At 40.3% G+C, this 20,725-nt stretch overlaps 1 protein-coding gene across 2 annotated transcripts in view; it reads left to right on the top strand.

Moving 5' to 3' along the window:
• The first annotated feature begins 271 nt into the window (after positions 1-271).
• Dars2 (aspartyl-tRNA synthetase 2, mitochondrial) overlaps positions 272-20,725 on the top strand; it is a 32,284-nt gene continuing 11,830 nt past the window's right edge. The window contains exons 1-12 of one of the 2 annotated variants that reach the window (XM_057769883.1): positions 272-886; positions 1,526-1,625; positions 4,618-4,684; positions 6,364-6,465; positions 6,821-6,916; positions 9,169-9,292; positions 10,971-11,017; positions 13,110-13,216; positions 15,787-15,856; positions 18,304-18,483; positions 19,195-19,302; positions 19,961-20,023. In XM_057769883.1, the coding sequence (XP_057625866.1) occupies positions 763-886; positions 1,526-1,625; positions 4,618-4,684; positions 6,364-6,465; positions 6,821-6,916; positions 9,169-9,292; positions 10,971-11,017; positions 13,110-13,216; positions 15,787-15,856; positions 18,304-18,483; positions 19,195-19,302; positions 19,961-20,023 (1,188 nt within the window). In that variant the 5' untranslated portion in view covers positions 272-762. The remainder of the gene's footprint in view (positions 887-1,525; positions 1,626-4,617; positions 4,685-6,363; positions 6,466-6,820; positions 6,917-9,168; positions 9,293-10,970; positions 11,018-13,109; positions 13,217-15,786; positions 15,857-18,303; positions 18,484-19,194; positions 19,303-19,960; positions 20,024-20,725) is intronic. The other variant, XM_057769884.1, reaches the window with a different exon arrangement.

The raw sequence follows: 20,725 nt of genomic DNA on the forward strand, positions 1-20,725 counted from the left end.
ATTATTTCCCGACATGCTCTGCGGCCGACGCAGCCAGCCTCTCCTCTGGCCCGCCGATTTCACGTAAATTAGCAACTGAAGTCGCCATTTTAACTAAGGGCAGGGCTTGTCCCATCAAATTCCCGATTGCACCGCGTTCCTCTTCCGTCTTACAACCGCTGCGAAGCTTGCTCTCAAATTTCCGCCCACAATAAACGTGGCGGAGGCGCCTTCGTTCTGATTGGCCGAATACTTTACGTGAGTTTGGCGCTCGCGGGGCGTTAGAGGGACTTCGGAACGTGCTTAGTGTTTGGGTTCAAACCTCCGAACCTCTTCCGTTCGCTCGCCTTCAGAAGTTCGTGTTTCACGAGGTTGAACTGCCTTCTTCTTCTTATGACCTGGTCACCTTCGCGAAAACGTGGAAATAAAGGAAGGACGAGCTCCTGGTGACCGGCCTCCCTGCGCCTGGACTGGGCTGGGGTCCGGCTAGCGCTGCGGTTGGGAATCTTTTGGTGTCTTCCTGCTGCAGCCTTGTTTAATTAAAGTGGGAACTGATGCACCGAAGGAAGCAAAGGTTTTGCCCTATCCGTTCACCCAAGGGCCCTAGAGACCTTGCGGATTAATCCACTTTGTAAATACTGGAACGTTCTGCGGAGGAGGGTCTGGATGCATTTGACTGGAAACTAGAATTTTAAGGGCCCCGGTATTCCGGAAACGGAGTTTTGAGCATCACACCCGCGGCGTAGGATTCGTGATTGCCTCTCGCGGTCCTGCGACTTCAACATGTATCTTGGTTCTTGGTTAAGTCGTCTATCCCGGGGTTTATCCAGACCCATCGGAAAGATCACCCAGCCAGTCTGGGGTTCTCTCTCCAGAAGTCTGTCATTGGGTGCGCAAAGAATCCCAGGTGAAAGCAGCAACGACCTTCCGCCTATTTTCGATAGCTTGTTTTCCCAGTCTTAACTGCATATTTATAGCAGATCATTCAAATCAATACTACAAAAAAAAAAATCTGAATAGTAACTGCACTTTCAAACTTAGAAAATTTCTAAGGTCACTTGGCAAGGAAACGTAGTATTTAAAATTAGACAATTACAATTTTAGGTTCATGCAAGTGCTAGGTCAAGTAGAAAGTTTAGATTTCTAAACAATGCAAAATTCACTTGGGCTTTAGCACATTTGCAGGTAAACACGATAGAGGAATTGTATGATGTAGCCTATTTATAAATCTCATCAGGCTATCAAGATGGTTCAGTGGGTTGAGGTACTTACTGCCAAGCCCGAGGACCCAAGTTCATTTCTAGGGCCCACATGGTGAATGCAAGAACAGAATCCAACAACTTGTCCTCTGACCTCCACAGGTGCACCATGACACGTGGGCTCCCACCTGTATGACACACATACACACAAATGTAATTTAAATTTTTTTTACTAACTTCACCCAGTGACCTGAAACAACTAATATACCATGAATGGGGAATATTTTAAACAGACTACAAATATTTTTACTGTTGCCTTATACATTTTTTTTTTCCTCTTTCTAAAGAATTTAGTAGCTTTGTTGCTCGGACCAACACATGTGGAGAATTGCGTTCTTCCCACTTAGGCCAAGAAGTCACTCTGTGTGGATGGATTCAGTACCGAAGGTAAACTGAGGCAAATGGCTTAGGAATACATGAATTAGATTTACTCCCAAACTGTTCTAACCTTTACTAATTTTTAGCCAGTCAGAGAATTATATTTTGCCACTTTCCTCATTCTCTCAGAATTCACTGCATTTTCGGTCTATTCTGTTTTGTTTTGAAAAATTCTAAGTGTCACTCTCAGTAAGTACCAGTGTCATCTGTTAAAGGGTGTAGTGACAAAACCTGGACCACCAGTGGGCTGACATAATCTTGCACTAACGTGGAAAAGTTCTTATAATCTACAACTGGGAGCAGACTAGAATCTGTAAGCCAGCTGAGAAGCAGCTGTACCGTGGGAGTAAAAATCTACTTTAGTCAAAAGTTAAGTAAAGAAAAAGCTTAAAAGCATGAGCAGTGAGTGATTCCTTAGGTTCAAAACCCATTTGTTGTTTTTGTTGTTCATCTGTATGTTCCAAAGCATATTAGCACATTCATTCATATTGAAGAAGTCCAAAATGTGGCTAGATATTTGCCATTTTAAAAAATTTACCTTGGATCTTAGAGTACTCAGTATGCTCAGTACAGGCATTAATTGTCTTAGCAAGAATCTTGTCCTTCACTTCCTTATTCGTAACTGTGTCGGCACTATGCTGAGTGACAGTGTAGACTCTTAGAGTTGTTCCATATTAACATTCTTGGAGCATTTCTTTTTAAACTGTATTCATTCCCTTGATGTCTGCAATGTCCCCCTTGTAGAGTCACATGTGTGTGGACAAAGGAATACCTCTGCTATCCAAGAGACCTAGAGAACATACATTGGCTGTCTCTTACCCTTTCTGTTTGCTTTTTAATGTATTACTGGAGGATGGCTGTTCCACTGCCCCCCCTTGAGATTTATTTATTTTTATGTGCATGGGTGCAAGTATGCATATATGTTTGTTTGGGTACCATGTGAATACCTGGTGCCCACAGAGGCCAGACAAAATTGTTTAATTCCATGAAACTAGAGTTACAGACAGTTGTGAGCTGCCATCTGGGTGCTGGGAATCAAGCCTGGGTCCTCTGGAGGAGCAAGAAACACTCTTAACCTCTGAGCCATCTCTCCATCCATTTCCCTTTATTAATAAACTACTTTAAAAAAAAGAAGGAAAAGTTTAAGTTTCTTAAATAATAAAAACTTACTCTTAGAATTTATTCCATTTTCATGATTACAGACATTATAGAAAAGAATAAGCAAACAAAAATAAAAGTAAGTGATGTGCTGGTTAATATAGCTGGAACATAAACTCCTTGTACTTCAGCCTCTGCACAGGTACCCCATGTCCTCCTGAACAACAGTGTGAGCTCTAGAAGGGGGTTCAGTGTTCTTGACGCTTTCACACCTTAATCCAGCACCTCTTACTAAAGGGGGCAACTGTTAAAAGCTGCCTTCCCCTTTTACTATGCCAGGCCACCAGCAATCTTGTTTTTTCTTGTTGTGGTTTTATTTTGAGACAGGATCTTACTGTGTAGCTGGCTGGCCTTGAATCCACAGAAATACACCTACCTCTGCCTCCTGAGTGCTGGGATTAAAGATATGTGTCACCATATCCGGTAACCAGCAATTTAACTGTTAGTTATTATGAAAAATCAAACCATACTCCCAATTTGAGTAAAACTGATGTTCCCAGATTCCTTCTTGGACCATTAGCTCTCTCAGAGAAAAGACTTAGAGTCAACTGCCTTCAAGAGCAGTGGCCACAGTGCCGTGTGCCCGATGAAGAAATCAGGCAGCCTTAAGCATCATATGAGTGCGTCATTGTTTGCACAGGGTATAGTTAAAGCTGATCCCAGACCCTGTGCTTCAATCATACTCCCAAGATTTATTTGATTTTAGCACATTAAGTTCCTGTAAGATACTAGCGCAAATGAGAAAGATGGTTCATTGTCTTCTACAAGTAAGAAGAAAGGCATCAGGGAGAAATAAAAAAAAACTCTTCTCCAGAACCCATCAAATCTCATGACTGTCTTCACAGCTGTAGTTGACAAAATCCATAGTCCTCAATTTCCTTATATGAGAAATCCATTTTCAATGTGACAGACAAGATGAAGAATCATTTTCAGGGGCTAGAGAGGTGGCTCAGAAGTTAAGGCTGAATTCTGCGCTTGCAGAGGACCCATAGTTGATTTCCTAGCACTTCTATCATGCTCACAACTGCCTGGACTCCAGTGTCAGGGGAATTTGATGCGATTAGCCTTCCAGGTGCCTGCATTCACATGCACATTCCCACACACAGACACACAATTGAGATTAAGATGGATCTTTAAAAATAGTTTTCATGCTTTTCTTTGCCATGACTCCCAACTTCTAGTTCAATAGAAACCTCTGCTTTCTCGCATACTCCTCATGGTGCCTTAAGAACTTGGTGCACAGAGTCTCTGAGGAATTTCGTTGCAAGCAAGTGATTGCACGCTTCCCTGACACTTCAGAAGAGATGCTGGCAGCATCCACACTCGAAAACGTGGACTCTAGCCAGGAGTGGTGGTGCATGCTTTTAATTCAACACTGGAGAGGCTGTGACAAACAGATCTCTGAATTTGTGGCATGAATTCCAGGCCAGCCACAGCTAAGCGGTGAGACCTTGTCTCAAAAAATAATAATAATAATAATAATAATAATAATTTTAAGTTAAATTTCCTTTGTCATGAATAAACCATATACATATAGCAAATTAGTAACTATATGAATAATTAATAAAAATTCAAGTTGAACAAAGAGAATTTGGCCAGGTATGGTAGTCCATGCCTGTAATCTTAGCTAGGGCAGGAAGATGTCTCAAGTTCATGGACAGCCTGAGCAACAAGGTCTTCCTCAAAAAGAAAAAGTCATAAGATAGTTGCATGAACACAGCTTATGAAAGCACATAATTATAAAAATGGGGAAATTACATGGAATTTTTATTGTTGGTTTTGTCTTTAAATTTTGAGCTGAGAGACTTTATCCTAAAATATTCTTTCTCTTTCCATTATTCAGGCAAAACACCTTCTTAGTCCTAAGAGATTGCCACGGTCTTGTTCAAATTATCATTCCCCAGGATGAGGTAATAAAAGGTTTCCTACCATTATCTAAGAGCTTCTTTGATAGGATGTAGTGTAAGCTAAGTAGTTTGATCAGCATATTGGAAGTTTTGATTTCAGAAGTTAATTGTTAATAAAAACTGAAAACTACTATTATGTACAACTTTATGAAATGACAAACTGAGGGGATAAAGAGCTGGCTAATCTGCAAAGAGCACCTGCTGCCTTTGTCAAGGACCAGGGTTCAAGTCCCAACATTCATATGGTAGCTCACAGCCATCTCTAACTCCAGTTCCAAGGAATCCAACTTTCTCACTGGCTTCCTAGCACACCAGGCATATGTATATTATACTCACATCTGGCAGACAGCTAATACCAGAGACAAAGGGCCAGTTTCTCTAATATGAAAAAAACTACACAAAAAAAGGGAGGCGGGGGCCCCAAGTGGCAAGATGGCGCAGAGGGTATAAAGGTGCCTGACCACGTGAGTGCAAAACCCACATGGTAGAAGGAGAAAACCAACTCCCACAAGTTGTCTTCTGCCTTCCATGTGTGCCGTGAGTGTCTGCATGCACACACACATACAAAATAAATGCAATAAACTAGCTACCAAAAACCAATAAAGGACCCAGAATGTGCAGATTAAATTTATAGAAAACATAACCTAAAAATAATTATCAAAGAAAATATAAGTCAGGCATGATAGCATACATTTACATTGGGAAGCAGATGCATGAGCTCAAGAATTCAAGGCCAGCTTCATCATTATAGTCCATCAGGATCAGCCTGGACTACATTAGTCCCTATCTGAAATACATATAGATAATGTGTACACACATACACACACATACATGGAAGTATACCAAAGGCAAAGGTGTGATTTAGGATGTGGAGGTGGCTTAGTGGGTAAAAATCTGGCCACCAAGCTGACAGCCTGAGGTTGATCCCTGGACCCATGTAGTAGAAGAAAAACCAGTTCCTACAAGTTGTCCTCTGACCTCTATATACAAGCTATGGCATGTTACATATGTGTGCACAGTCATACAAACACACACTAAATAAAGCCAGCCTGGACAACTTAGACTGTTTCAAAATAAAAGCTGGCAAGCTAGGCATAGTGGCACATGTCTTTAATCCCAGCACTTGGGAGGCAGAAGCTGGTAGATCTCTGTAAGTTTGAGGCCAGCCTGACTCGTCTGCATAGTGAGTTCCAAGACAGCCAGAGCTCTATAGTGAACCCTGTCTCGAAAGAAAGAAGGAAGGAAGGAAGGAAGGAAGGAAGGAAGGAAGGAAGGAAGGAAGGAAGGAAGGAAGGAAGAAAGAAAGAAAGAAAGAAAGAAAGAAAGAAAGAAAGAAAGAAAGAAAGAAAGAAAAGCAAGAAGCCAGTGGACATGGTAGTGCATACCTACAATCCCAGCATTTGGGAAGCTGAGGCAGGAAGGCTGAGCGTTCAAGGCCAATGTGAACTATATAGTGAAGCCCTGTCAAAGGGAAAGAGGGAGGGAGAACTCTTGGTGGTCTTGTTGGTAGTGCTCTGTGGAGCCAGAGTAGCAATGGGAGTTACCAAAGCTTGTAATAACGTCAGTGAGACAGATACAAGTAAATAAACTATGAATTCCATTTTTCTAAACTAAAGGCTTACTGAAGAGTTCTGTAAGTTCATTTATTCTTAGAACTAACTCCTGCCCCCCTCATTTTGCAGTCGGCTGCATCTGTGAAGAAGATTTTATGTGAAGCCCCTTTGGAATCTGTGGTGAAAGTAACTGGGACAGTTATCTCCCGGCCTCCAGGACAAGAGAATCTAGTTAGTAGTTTATAGAAAGTTTGTCTTTATGTATATACATTAACCGCATAGATTGAGTTCCTTGTGGACACTTAGAATTAAAGCTCTTAAGTTCCACAGATGAACTCACAGATGTGAACCACCCATATAAGTGTGCACAAAGAGACATGTCGACCTTGACAAATATGGGATGATATTTGTTGATCTTAGGAGCCATAGATATAAATAAGAATGTAAAAGTTATATATTTATTATTTATAACCTACAGTGTAGCTTGACACACCTTATATATGTATATAAATGCATGTGTTTTATATGTGTATTGCATACATGTCCTGAAAAATAATTTTCTAAAATAGGTTTTTTTTTTTCTAAGAAAATGCCAACAGGTGAGATTGAAATCAGAGTTAAAACAGCTGAGCTCCTGAATGCCTGCAAGAAGCTACCCTTTGAGATTAAAGACTTTATGAAGGTGAGGGCCTCTCATTAGTACAATCCAGTATCTAGAAAGTGATGATCAAAAAGTATCATTTTTTTAAATACTTCTTTTTTAAAGAAGTTTACCTTCTATAAGATGAGTATTTTATTATCAATTATTCTACAATACTGACAACTTATGCACTTGGAGTCCAGACAGGTTGAAATGTATTTTGTCTTTAAGGCTTGATGTATTCTATTGTTCAAGTTTTTCCATTGCTATTGTTTAAAGTGTTGAACGAAAATTTATATCTGGCTTGGAAATGGCTAAGTTGCATAGGGGAATCTTTTTCCTATTAAGTTGAAGCTGCTAAAAGTAATTGCTTAGAGCAGTTCGTGACTTACCAACCATAGAATTATGGATGTAGGATGATTTTTTTTTTCTTTCAAGCTTTATTTTGTGTGCATTGGGTGAAGGTATCAGATTCCCTGGAGTGGAGTTACAGACAGTTGTAAGTTCCCATGTGAGTGCTTGAAATTGAACCCTGGTCCTCTGGAAGAGCAGCCAGTGCACTTAACCACTGAACCATCTCTCCAGCTTCAGATTTAGGATGATCTTAGCCAAAAGTTTCAAAGTGTGATAAAGGTAGTCAGCACTGATCATACCCAAATTTTAAAAAGAAAGAAAAAAAACACGTATATCTAGATAATTTTTAACCTTGTCACAATTAGACTTGTATATACTTTTTTTTTTTTTTTTTTTTGGTTGGTTGGTTGGTTGGTTGGTTGGTCTTGTTTGTTTTGGAGACAGGGTCTTACTATGGTAGCTCTGGCCGTCCTGGAACTCATTCTGTAGACCTGGCTTGCCTCAAAGTCACAGAGAGCCTCTGCCTCTCGAGTGCTAGGATTAAAGGCATGCACCACTAAGCCTAGTTTATGTACCTACTTTTTAAGCCAGTCTACTAAGGTGTTTGTGTGTATACATGTGCACATATGTGTGTATGTGGAAGCTAAAGGAAGGCCTTGAGTGTGATTCCTCAGGCACTGTCTACCTTTAGACAGGGTCTCTCACTGCCCTGGAACTCACAAAGTAGATTTAGCCTGGGTGGTCAGAAAGCCCCAGGATTCTGCCCATCTTCACTGCCGTGTGCTAGAATCACAAGTGTACACCCAACTCCTTAGGTCCTAAGGATTGAATTTAGGCACTTGTGCTCACAGGACACGTCCTTTACCAGCAGTGATAGTTGGTTTTAAGTCAGCTGGTACAACCTAGAATCACATGAGAAAGGAGTCTCAATAAGGGATTGTCTTGATTAGGTTGCCCATGAGCATGCCTTCAGGGAATTTTCTTAATTGGATTAATAGATGTGGGAAAATGAACCCTGTAACATAAGTGGCATCATTTCATGGCCTGGTCCCTGGGCTAAATGAAAAGGAGTAAGCTGAGCACTGGCATGTGTGCACTGATCTCTTGTAAGCTGAGCACTGGCATGTGTGCACTGATCTCTTGTAAGCTGAGCACTGGCATGTGTGCACTGATCTCTTGTAAGCTGAGCACTGGCATGTGTGCACTGATCTCTTGCACTCTGTTCTTGGCTGAGGGTGTGATGTGACCAGCTGCTTTAGTCCCTGCCACCTTGACTTCCCTGCAGTGATGGGCTGAACCCGAACTGAGAGCCAAAGTAAACTTTCTCCCTTATGTTGCTTTTGTTAAACCAAACACCAATTAAATGCCACTAGGCTGATTTCCCCAGTCCTATTGAGAAATTTTTAATTATATGACCACTAAGTCTTATATTCAAGTTTATTGCTTGAAAAATATATATATAATTACAAAGTTGATCCTATTTTGGCAAATAAATAAAATAAATTTCCTAAAATAAACGTTCAGAAAAAGAAGTTATAGGCATTTCTTACTATTTCTGGTATGAAAGAATCGAGCTACCTACATTAAAGGACTTTTTTTTTTCAGTAAAAAAAATAAATATAAGGATTTACAGCCCTGAAAATAAACAAACCTGAAGTGGAAAGATGGCTCAGAGGTTAAGAACATGTGCTGCTCTTACAAAGAACATGGGTTTGGTTCCCAGCAAGTGCAGCAGATGGCTCCCAATTACCTGTAACTCCAGCTTCCGGGAATGCCTCTAACTCCAAGGCTACCTGCCCCCATGTGCACAGACTCAGCACAGACACACGCACCTATACATACCCCTCCACCAATAAATAAATATGTTTTAAAAATTAAAGATAGCTACCTTTTTTTAATATTCCAAAATGTTTAAGCATAAAAATCTTTCATCTGTGTAGAAGACGGAGGCTCTTCGTTTGCAGTACCGGTACTTAGACCTGCGAAGCTTCCAAATGCAGTATAACCTGCGACTGAGGTCCCAGATAGTCATGAGAATGCGGGAATATCTCTGCAATCTACACGGTGAGCCTGAATTCATTCTGCTACATTATACACACTCTTCATTGTTGGGTCACCTGTTCCCCAAAGTCTGACTAGATCAGTGTGTAGACTGGTTGCTTACTGGTTCACAAACATGTCCTTTAAAGGTAATAATGTTTATTACAGTAGCTAGTATTTCCAGTCACTAGAGGACAGTCTTTGTTTGTTTCTACATAATAAGTTTTTCTCCTACACCCTGTGAGGACTGGCCTCGACAAAAACACCTCTTGCCAGGGTAGGGGCATGGGAATTTAGAAATGTAAGTAATAAATATGGAGACACGTGAAGAATAACAGAACAGAAACCATAGAATAATACCAGGAGGGCATTCCAGTGATTACTGAAAATCGCCTACGTTTATTTTTCCATAGGTCTTATACCCAATACAAACTGGTGGGGATGGGGAGGTAACAAAAGGCTTTATTAACATGATACACGACAACTCAAACAGTACATGGCTTCATCACTCTGAGACATCAAATCATTAGCATTCTGATGTCTAGGTAGCAAAGCTGCTCTAGACCAGGTATCCTGAAGGCAGCCCCTCCCCAGGTGAACTCATAGTTACAAAAGAAGGAGCAGAAGTACATTTGCATGTCCTGACCACCTGTCAGGATGGCATGGACCTGCTTGAATGAGCTATTTTAATGTTAAGAGAAACAAGCAATCACATCCTGCATTGGGATGTGCAACTACGCTTGTGAGTCATTTGAGCAACCTCTAACTCTCTGACCGTCAGACAAGGTGGAAATGGACTCATATTTTTGGGCCTCCACAACACCCCCACCGCTAACAGTTTAAGTTCTTGTAATTCCTTTTTGTTTGAAACAAGACCTCATGGTTGCAGTCCAGGGTACAGGACCTTACTGTATAACCCAGGCTGGCCTAAAACTTGAACCAGTTCCCCTGCTTTAGCCTCACAGGTTCTAGAATTACAGTATGAGCAACTTCACCCAGCTTTTATTTATTTATTGGTTTGTTTGTTTGAGATATGTTCAGGCTGACTTTGAACCCACAAGCTCCTCAGCCTCTTCAATTCTGGGCTTTCAGGTGTAGACCACAATGCCCATGCTTATACACCATTTGTTGGGGTCCTGCATACTTTTCATTGTTTCATCATTGCTGTACTAGCAGAACATTTTGAACACCAGAGCATTTCAGTAGACATGAATCCATCAGACATTTAGATCATTTCCTGACATTAGCATCAGCTTTATGAGCAGAATTACAAGTTTTAGCCTTTAATTTGTACTTTACTATTGACATCATTGTTATGATTTATAAAGAGGTGAGACCCAAGGCCGGTCCCACAAGGGGCGGCAGTCCCACGAGAGGCAATTACAGGCTACCTGAGACCTTAGCAGGTCCTTTTGTCTGGTGAGAGACCACGGGGGTGGGGGGTGGGGTGAGAAACAGAAGAGTTTATTTAGTATGAAGGGGGGAGAAGGAAGAGAGGCAGAAGTTGCCTCTCCAGAAGAAGAGCAGGGGTGGGGGGAGAGGGAGAGAGATCCCCCCCTTGCCTTGGCAGAAGGGAGGTTGGGAGTGGGCAGAGTTTGTCTCTTAAAGGGACAGAGCACCCAGGTGACAGACCAGGCCAGCAGATTATAACAATCATACTTGGCAAATTCCTCTGTACTAACTGCTTTTTCTCTATTTTTAGGGTTTGTGGATGTAGAAACCCCAACACTGTTTAAGAGGACTCCAGGGGTATGTATATTACTTATCATCTTACTATTAATATCCTCTTCATTATAAAAGTGATTGTATTGCCTTTATTATCACTTGGCTCATTTTTTTTTTAAATATTTATTTATTTATTATGTATACAGTATTCTGTCTGTGTATATGCTTGCAAGCCAGAAGAGGGCACCAGACCTCATTACAGATGGTTGTGAGCCACCATGTGGTTGCTGGGAATTGAACTCAGGACCTTTGGAAGAGCAGGCAATGCTCTTAACCACTGAGCCATCTCTCCAGCCCCCACTTGGCTCATTTTTATTTCTTTTATTGCTACCTCATAATCTTCACATCAACTAGGCTATTTTCTGCCCACTTCCTTAAAAAGTACAGGAAAAGAATATATCGGGAAGAATAGCTCCATGGGAAAGATGAGAAGCAGAGACAGATCCTTCATTGATGGAGAGAATAAGATAGATCACCCTTAGGCAAAAGGATCTATCTCCACAGAAAATGGTTGGCTTGGGATTTGACACAAGGAAAATAAATGCCATATTAATAAGAAAAAAAGAACCAGGCGAGATAATGAATGCCTGAGAGACCAGGATTTGGGGAGCTAAAGCAGGAGGATCACAACTTTGAGACTGCGTCTACACAGATCCTGTCAAAAAAGAACTGATATTTTAAAAAGACAAAAATAACAAAAACACTGATATTTAATAACTATTCACTATAGCCTTTTAAAAAAAAAAACAGTTTAGGGGCTGGAGAGATGGCTCAGCAGTTAAGAGCACCAGCTGCTCTTCCAAAGGTCCTGAGTTCAATTTCTAGCACCAACATGGTGACTCACAGACATCTATAGTGGGATCAGATGCCCTCTTCTGGCATGCAGGCATACATGCAGATTGAGCACTCATATCCATAAACTAAATATATGAATCTTAATAAAACAACAACAGTTTATGTTCTAGGTATATAGTTCAGTGGTACAGTGTCCGTGTAACATGTTCAAGGTCCTAAGCTCAAAAACAAAGAAATACCTACTTTTTAATTTAGAAAAACATTTAAGAATTACTTGCTAGGGCTGAAAAGATTTCTCAGTGGTTAAGAGCACTGTCTGTTCTTCCAGAAGACCCAGCTTCAATTTCCAACACTCTATGGCAACTGTCTGTAACTCCAGTTCCAGGGTACCCGACATCCTCATATAAACATACATGCAGGCAAAACACCAATGCACATAAATTTTTTATTAATTAAGAAAAAGAATTACTTGCTTAGGAAGTACAATGATGCATAAAATTTGTTCTGCTAATAGTAAAATTGAGAATTTGTTTCCACATACACACACTTAATAACTACTATATACAAGCAGTATTTAAAGCTTATTGTAGGGGCTAAAGAGATGGCTCAGCAGTTAAGAGCACTTGCTGCTCTTCCAGAGGTCCCTGTGCAGTTTCCAGCACCCAGGTCAAGTGGTTCTCAGGAGCCTGTATCTCCAGTTTCAGAGGTTTGGATGCCCTCTTCTAGCCTGTGTGTACCCACATGCACATTTGCATGCTCACTCACACACAAACACGTAAAAATATACAATAAATTAAAAAAGATAAAGTTTACTGTAGCTGGTCATGGCACATGTCTTAATTCCACTACTTAAGAGTCAGGAGCAAGTGGATCTCTGTGAGTTCCAGTCCAACCAAGCTACATAGTGAGACTTTGTCTCTAAAAATAAATAATAAATAAATAAATAAATAAATAAATAAATAAATAAATGTAATTGTATGCAAATTGTTTTAGGGGCTATAAGATGAACCAGAAATTGTCTGTCATCGGGAACTTTGCTCTTTAATTTCCTTGGTGTGTTTAAGTATTTACTTGCACTATGCACTAGTCACTTATACTTTTGAGTTAATTTTGTTTCAGGATTTTTTTTTTTTTTGCTTTGTTTTGTTTTATTAAGACAGTCTTGCTTGTGGGTCAGGATGCCCTATACTTACTATTCCTCTTCCTCAGTCTCCTGAGTGTTGGAATTGCAGGCATTTGCCATACCTGGCTTAGGTTTTTAATTAGTTTATTTTTCAATAATGTTTCTCTTCTCTCTCTTACCTACCTCTCTCTTTAAAAGGGTGCCAAAGAGTTTTTAGTACCGTCCAGGGAACCTGGAAAGTTTTATTCTCTCCCTCAAAGTCCTCAGCAATTTAAGCAACTTCTGATGGTTGGTGGTCTAGACAGGTAAATCAGCTTGTTTTTTTGGTAATGCTATTATTCATCCAAAAAGGGAAGAAGAAAGACCAAGAGGGAGGGAAGGGACAAAACTTGTCTGCTCTGGGAATGGTGAGATGGCTCAGAGGCTAAAAGCTCCTACTGTAAGACTGGCAATGTACGCTCAATCCTTTTAACCCACACACAGGTGGAAGGAGAGAACTGACTCCAGGAAGTTGTCCTGACCTGCATGTGTGTGCCCTCACACCTGTATACCCCACCTGTCATTCAGCAGTAATAAGAAAATTTTTAAGTTTTCTGATTTGAGGAGGTTAAAATTTGCACATGAATTTTGAGATTGCTTGTTCCCTAAAAATTGTAGTAGTAATCTTTTTTTTTTTTTTTTTTTTGATTTTCGAGACAGGGTTTCTCCGTAGCTTTTTGGTTCCTGTCCTGGAACTAGCTCTTGTAGACCAGGCTGGCCTCGAACTTACAGAGATCCGCCTGCCTCTGCCTCCCGAGTGCTGGGATTAAAGGCGTGCGCCACCACCGCCCGGTTTAGTAGTAATCTCTTAAAGTTTATCAGCTGGCATTAGATAGAAAGCTGGCATTAGGTAGCTCTGACGGGATTGAAAGTAAAGTTCTGAGCTGAACTGCTGGTGGCGCACACCTTTAATCTCAGCGCTTGGGAGGCAGAGGCAGAGGCAGAGGATCTCTGAGTTCGAAGCCAACCTAAGTCTACATAGCAAGTTCTAGGACATCAAGGGCTAGACAGAGAAACCCTGTATCTAAAAACACCAACCACATGGTGGACTCACAACCATCTATAGTGAGATTTAGTGCCTTCTTCTGGTGTGCAGGCATACATGCAGGTAGAATACTGTATACATAATAAATAATCTAAAAAAAACAAAAAAACAAAAAAGAAAGCTGGAAAAAAAAAAAGCTGGCACTAACCTAGCCTTAATTAAAATGACCCAAATAATTTCCCCCAAGGTTTTGGCAATTCAGGCTATGAAACAGATTAATACTGCTCCTTAAAAGAAACTTTAGTTTTTCACTTTATTTGTGGTGCTGCAGCTCAAACTCAGGCCCTTGCGCATGCATAAATAAATAAATAATAAAGTTTTGCTCTCCAATGAATAAGGCTAGTAAATAAAATGAGATAATAAATAAAAACAACAGTGAAAAAACAAAATATAAACTGAGAGTATATTGAAATTTACAAAATATTAATCGTTAAAAATTATATTGGTTGGGTGGTGGTGGCACACACTTTTAATCCTAGCATTCAGGAGGCAGGGGCAGGTGGATCTTTGTGAGTTCAAGCCAGCCTGGTCTACAGAGTGAGTTCCAGGACAGCCAGAGCTATATATACAGAGAGACCCTGTCTCAAGAAAGAAAAAGAAGCTATATTGTTTAGGGAAATACAGTAAGCATTGTAATCAGACTGGAGTAATGTCTTGGGGCTTAAGAGGATGTACTGCTCTTGCAGAGGACCTGAATTCAATTTCAAGTACCTAGGTCAGACACTCACAACCGTCTATAACTCTAGTTCCAGGGTGATCCAACACCTCTGGCCACTATGAACTTCTGGAGGCATGTATTGTCCACACATAGACATGCACACATACACATAATTTAATTTCAATTTTTAAAAATAATTTTAAGGGGCTGGAGAGATGGCTCAGCGGTTAAGAGCATTGCCTGCTCTTCCCAAGGTCCTGAGTTCAATTCCCAGCAACCACATGGTGGCTCACAACCATCTGGAATGAGATCTGATGCCCTCTTCTGGCCTACAGGCAGACACACAGACAGAATATTGTATACATAATAAATAAATATTTAAAAAAAAATAAAAAAAATAATTTTAAAAAGAAATTAAGAAAGCCTTGTGTGTTAGACCCGCTGAGACAGAGAGAACCTCATCTCTGAAGGTGAAGGTGAGATTTGGAATGGCACAGCACGGAAGACGCCACGCATTGACAGAGCAGTATTTCAGCTTGTAGAAGTAAAAGTGCATATGTAAAGAGACATGGACCGGTTTGATGCCCATCTAATATATGAGCATCCAAAGGTGTTATACTTTGAAATCCATCTATAAAGTACTAGCCTCTCATAGGTCAGCTGTGTATCTGATTAGATTTGAGCATTATAAAATAAAGCTCCTGAGACTGGAATACAATTTCATAGTAGAGTGCTTGCCTAGCATGTACAGGGGCCTGAGTTTGAGCTGCAGCACCACAAATAAAATGGAAAAACTAAAGTTTCTTTTAAGGAGCAGTATTAATCTGTTTCATAGCCTGAATTGCCAAAACCTTGGGGAAAATTATTTGGGTCATTTGAAATCAAGGCTAGGTTAGCTCTAGTTTTCTTTTTTGTTGTTTTGTTTTGTTTTTTAGATTATTATTTATTATTTTTGCAGTGCTCTGCTGAGTGTGCCTGCACACCAGAAGAGGGCCTCAGATCTTATTACAGATGATTGTGAGCCACCAACCATGTGGTTACTGGGAATTGAATTCAGGACGTCTGGAAGAGCAGCCAGTGCTCCTAACCTCTGAGCCATCTCTCCAGCCCTTAACTCTAGTTTTCAATTACAGATATTTTCAGGTTGCCCGGTGTTATCGAGATGAAGGTTCAAGACCAGATAGACAGCCGGAATTTACTCAGGTACTCAGTTATATACACTTGCTCTTACAAATTCATGTTTGCTACAACTAAGGATTTTCAATACTAGGACAATAATTTTATGAGTTTTTAAAAATTAACATAAAAGGTAATGGATCTCATGTTTTATTTTCATACACACTTCATTTTTGTTGATCCTCTTGCCTTCATTCTTCTCTAGTCCGCTCTGTCCCCACTGTTCTGCCTCCCCTGCCATCCTCCTCCTTCCTTCACATCACATGCATCACCTGCTTTTTATTGCTCTCCCTTAAGATCCCTTCTTTCTACTCTTATAGTTCCATGACCTATACCTGCACACATATATGCACATATTGTAACAATTAAAATCTAGAATCTACCGAATGAGAGAAAACATGGGGTACTTGTTTCTCTGCACCTGGGATACTTCATCGAACATAATTTCCAATTTCATTTTCCTGCAAATGTCATGAGTTTATTTCTCTTTATGGCTCAGTAAAACTTCATTGTGTATGTATATAAAACACATTTTCCTCATCCATTCATCCATTAATGGGTATCATGGCTGTTTTTGGTTCTTAGCTATTATGAATGGTACAGCAATAAACATAGATGTGCAAGTATCTCTGTGCTAAGTCTTAGAGCTTTTGAGTATATAACCAAGAGTGGGGAAACCAGATCATATAGTAGTTGGTTTTAGTTTTTTGAAAACTTACATACTAATTTCCATAATGACTGCACCAGTTTACACTCTGACCAACAGTGAATAAGGGCTCCTTATTTCCCCAATTTCTGCCCAGCATCTATTGTCATTTGTGATCTTTTTAATAGGTTTTTTTAATACTTTTTTTTCTAGGCATAGCACAGTTAAGACAAGTTCTAGGTCTCTCTGTGTTGCCTTGGCTGGTCTTGAACTCCCTAAGTAGAATAAGTTGACCTCATACTCATAAAGATCTGCCTGCCTCTGTCTCCTGAGTACTGACATGAAAGGGTGACCCACCATGCCCAGCAAGATTTTATTTTATGTGTGTGAATATTTTGCTTCCGTGTGCATGCCTGGTGCTCATGGGAGACCCTAGAACTGGAGTTACAGATGGTTGTCTGCCATGCAGTTGCTAGAAACTGATCAGGTACACTGCAAGAGCAGAAAGCGCTCTTACCCACTGGATGAACCATCCCTCCATCTCAGTTGATTTCTTGGCATTCTGCCAGGGGAGAGACGAACTCTCAAAGTAGTTTTAATCTATTTCATTCATTCTTTTCAGGTCATCAACTAGGGCATGCCAGATCTTCCTGGTGTTTAATGTTTATGATAAAGTCCTTAAAACAGATACTATCCATCAAATAGTAGTACCCCAGGGACCAGTGAGGTGGCTCAGCACACCTTTAATCCCAGCACTTGGGAGGCAGAGGAAGGCACATCTCTGTGAGTTCGAGGCCAGCCTGGTCTACAGGAGCTAGTTCCAGGACAGACTCTGAAGCTACAGAGAAACCCTGTCTCAAAAAAACAACAACAAAAAAAAGTGCAAGCCTAACAGCCCCAGACCCAAATAAAGGTAGAAGGAGAGAACTAACTCCAGAGTTGTCTTTTGACCTCCATATGTGTGCTGTGGCACACCTGTGCCTACATCTACATTATACATTCACATCAGAAAAATACAAAAAATAAGCCAGGCATGATGGTGCATACCTTTAATCCCAGCACTCTGGAGGCAGAGGCAGATGGATATTTGAGTTTGAAGCCAGCATGATCTTCAAAGCCAGGGCTACATATAGAAACCTTGTCTCAAAAAACAAACAACAACAAAAATAAAGTTAAAAAGGAGAATCAGTATTCCACCAAAAACAGGACAGAGTTGGGGTTGAGAGATGGCTCAGTGGTTAGGAGCACTGGTTGCTCTCCCAGGACCTGGGTTCAATTCCCAGCACCTACATGGCTCAAAACTGTCTGTAACTCCAGTTCCAAGGAAACAGACATCCTCTTCTGGCCTTCATGAGCACCAAGTATGTATGTGCACATATAGGTAAAACACACGTACATATATAATTTTAAAAGGGGGAGGGGGCAATGCTACCTTTAAAGCAAATAATTCTATATGCTGATATTTATCTAATCTAAAGATTTATCAAAACCCTTATGTGGTTTTGTTAAGATCGCATTAATCAGTGTGATTATATGCACAAATCACAAGTTTGGAATCAAAAAACCAGGATCAGATGTAGCCTAACTACTTACTGATTGCAGTATGCAAGCAATTTACTTAGTTTCTCTGAGACTCAACTGTGAGCTAGCCATGGGAATAAACAAGTTGATGTATGTTATGAAATAGAAGTCATAAAAATGAAGTATAATGATATTTATACCCTTAACTATGTATTTTTTTTCTGGGCAGTTATTTATATGGTAACTTAAAGCCAAGAAATATATATTGTGACTATTCATGTTAGTTTCCATGTTATTTTGGTTTCAGATTGACATAGAGATGTCTTTTGTAGACCAAACTGGCATTCAGCGTTTAATTGAGGGTTTGCTGCAGTATTCCTGGCCTGATGATAAAGATCCTGTGGAGATTCCTTTTCCTTCCATGACTTTCGCTGAGGCACTAGCCACCTACGGAACTGATAAGCCAGATATTCGCTTTGGGATGAAGGTACTTTCTTCATGTTTCCAGGACCACCCCCCAAGTAGTTCAGCCATCTTTTCAAACATTTTGAATAAATTTATAAGTGTTACATTTTTGGATAATATTCTTAATGTTCCTTTATGTTGTTACCTCTGTTGTTAACTATAACAAAAAGAATAATAGCATCTTAGTGCTGTGCTACTTATTCAAGTTCCCTTTCCAAAAGCAAGACGTGTGTGTGTGTGTGTGTGTGTGTGTGTGTGTGTGTGTGTGTGTGTGTGTGTGTATAAGATATATATATATCTTACCTGTGGAATAGAGAAATGGTTGGTTCAGTGGTTAAATGCTTGACACACAAATGTAAGGACCTGAGTTCAAATCCATAGAACCCATGTAAATGCTAAATAGGCATGGGGCCAGCCTGTAATTCCAGCACCTAAGAGTGGAGGCAGAGCAAGAGGACTAGCAAGATTAGCTGTATCAGGAGCTCTGGGTTTGATTGAGAGATCCTGTCTCAAAAGATACAATTGAGGATGATTCCTGACAACCTCCAGCCTCTTACATGTACATGCACATAAGAACATGTGCCTCTATATATGCAACAGTGCAACTGTATGTACATATACACATACACACACACCCAAATACATATGAAAATATTAAGAAGCAAAAAAACATTATTTGTAAAATATTTTGAGGTGAAATGGCTTTGTTTATCCATTTTTATCTGTTTTATAGATTGTGGATATCAGTGATGTGTTCAGAAACACAGAGATCAGATTTCTTCAAGATGCACTGGCTAAGCCCCAAGGAACTGTCAAAGCTATCTGTGTTCCCGAAGGAGCAGTAAGTGAAGCACAATGCTATGTTTTCTCTAGAATGTATATTTTGAAAGAGAATATATTCAATATTGGTACATAAACACTTGATAGCCTGAGCTATATAGAGACCCTATCACAAAGAAAAAAAATTCAGATAATTTAGAAAACATATATATTTAACGGAACCAGAAATCATCAAACTCTGGATCCTCTTGATCTGACGGTTGTAGAACTCACCTTTGTTTGTCCTGCACACTGCATGACAGCCTGCTGGTGACAGAATAGTCTCCACGAGACCTATGATAGGGAAACAGTGCGATCCCGTGAAAGTTGCAGCAAGCCTTAAAACGTATGTCATTTTGAAGAAGAGATTAAAATTTTTATTAATTCCCACTCAGAGCCGGGCGGTGGTGGCGCACGCCTTTAATCCCAGCACTCGGGAGGCAGAGGCAGGCGGATCTCTGTGAGTTCGAGACCAGCCTGGTCTACAAGAGCTAGTTCCAGGACATGCTCCAAAACCACAGAGAAACCCTGTCTCGAAAAACCCAAAAAAAAAAAAAAAAAAAAATTCCCACTCAGAAAGACATGAACAAAAGTGCTTATATCTTCTTATTTGACATTGTGAACCTGTTCATAAAGCTGAGTGTCATATTGAAGAATTTACTTTGATTTTCTTTCATCAGAAGTACTTGAGAAAGCAAGACATTGTGTTCATTAGAGACTTTGCAACTCACCATTTCAGTCAGGTAAGGGGCAGCGTTTTGTGGGAATCTATTGTACTAACAATTGCAGTGCTCTAGTTTTGGTTTGGTTTTGCTTTTTTAGGTTTATTTTTGTTATGTGTGTGGGTGTTTTGCCCGCGTATATGTATGTGCACCAAGTGCGTGCCTGCTACCTGTGGTCCCACAAAGGCCTCTGAATCCCCTAGAATGGAGTGACAGATGATTGTGAGCCACCATATGGGTTCTGGAAACTGAACCCGGATCCTCTGGAAGAGCAACTGGTGCCCTTCACTGCTGAGCTCCTAGGTTTGAGAGTCATTATTTCAGATCATGTTTTTACTATGCATCTATTTTTACTGAAAGACTTCAATTTAGACAATTAAATTTTTTTAATAATTTGTATCTTATGTACATTGGTGTTTTGTTTGCATGTGTGTTTGTGTGAGGGTGTCGAATCCCCCAGAACAGGAGTTACAGATAGTTGTGAACTGCCAGGTGGGTGCTAGGAATTGAACCCAGGTCCTCTAGAAGAGCAGCCATTGCTCTTAACTGCTGAGCCATCCCTCCAGCCAACAATTGAATTTACTATCATACTGAAAGTTAAGCCATATTCTTTTAACATACACAAAAGTATTTTATTTATTTATTTATTTATTTTTGGTTTTTTCGAGACAGGGTTTCTCTGTAGCTTTGGTGCCTGTCCTGGAACTAGCTCTTGTAGACCAG

The sequence above is a fragment of the Chionomys nivalis genome, chromosome 5 (assembly GCF_950005125.1).
Source record: "Chionomys nivalis chromosome 5, mChiNiv1.1, whole genome shotgun sequence".
NCBI lineage: Eukaryota > Metazoa > Chordata > Mammalia > Rodentia > Cricetidae > Chionomys > Chionomys nivalis.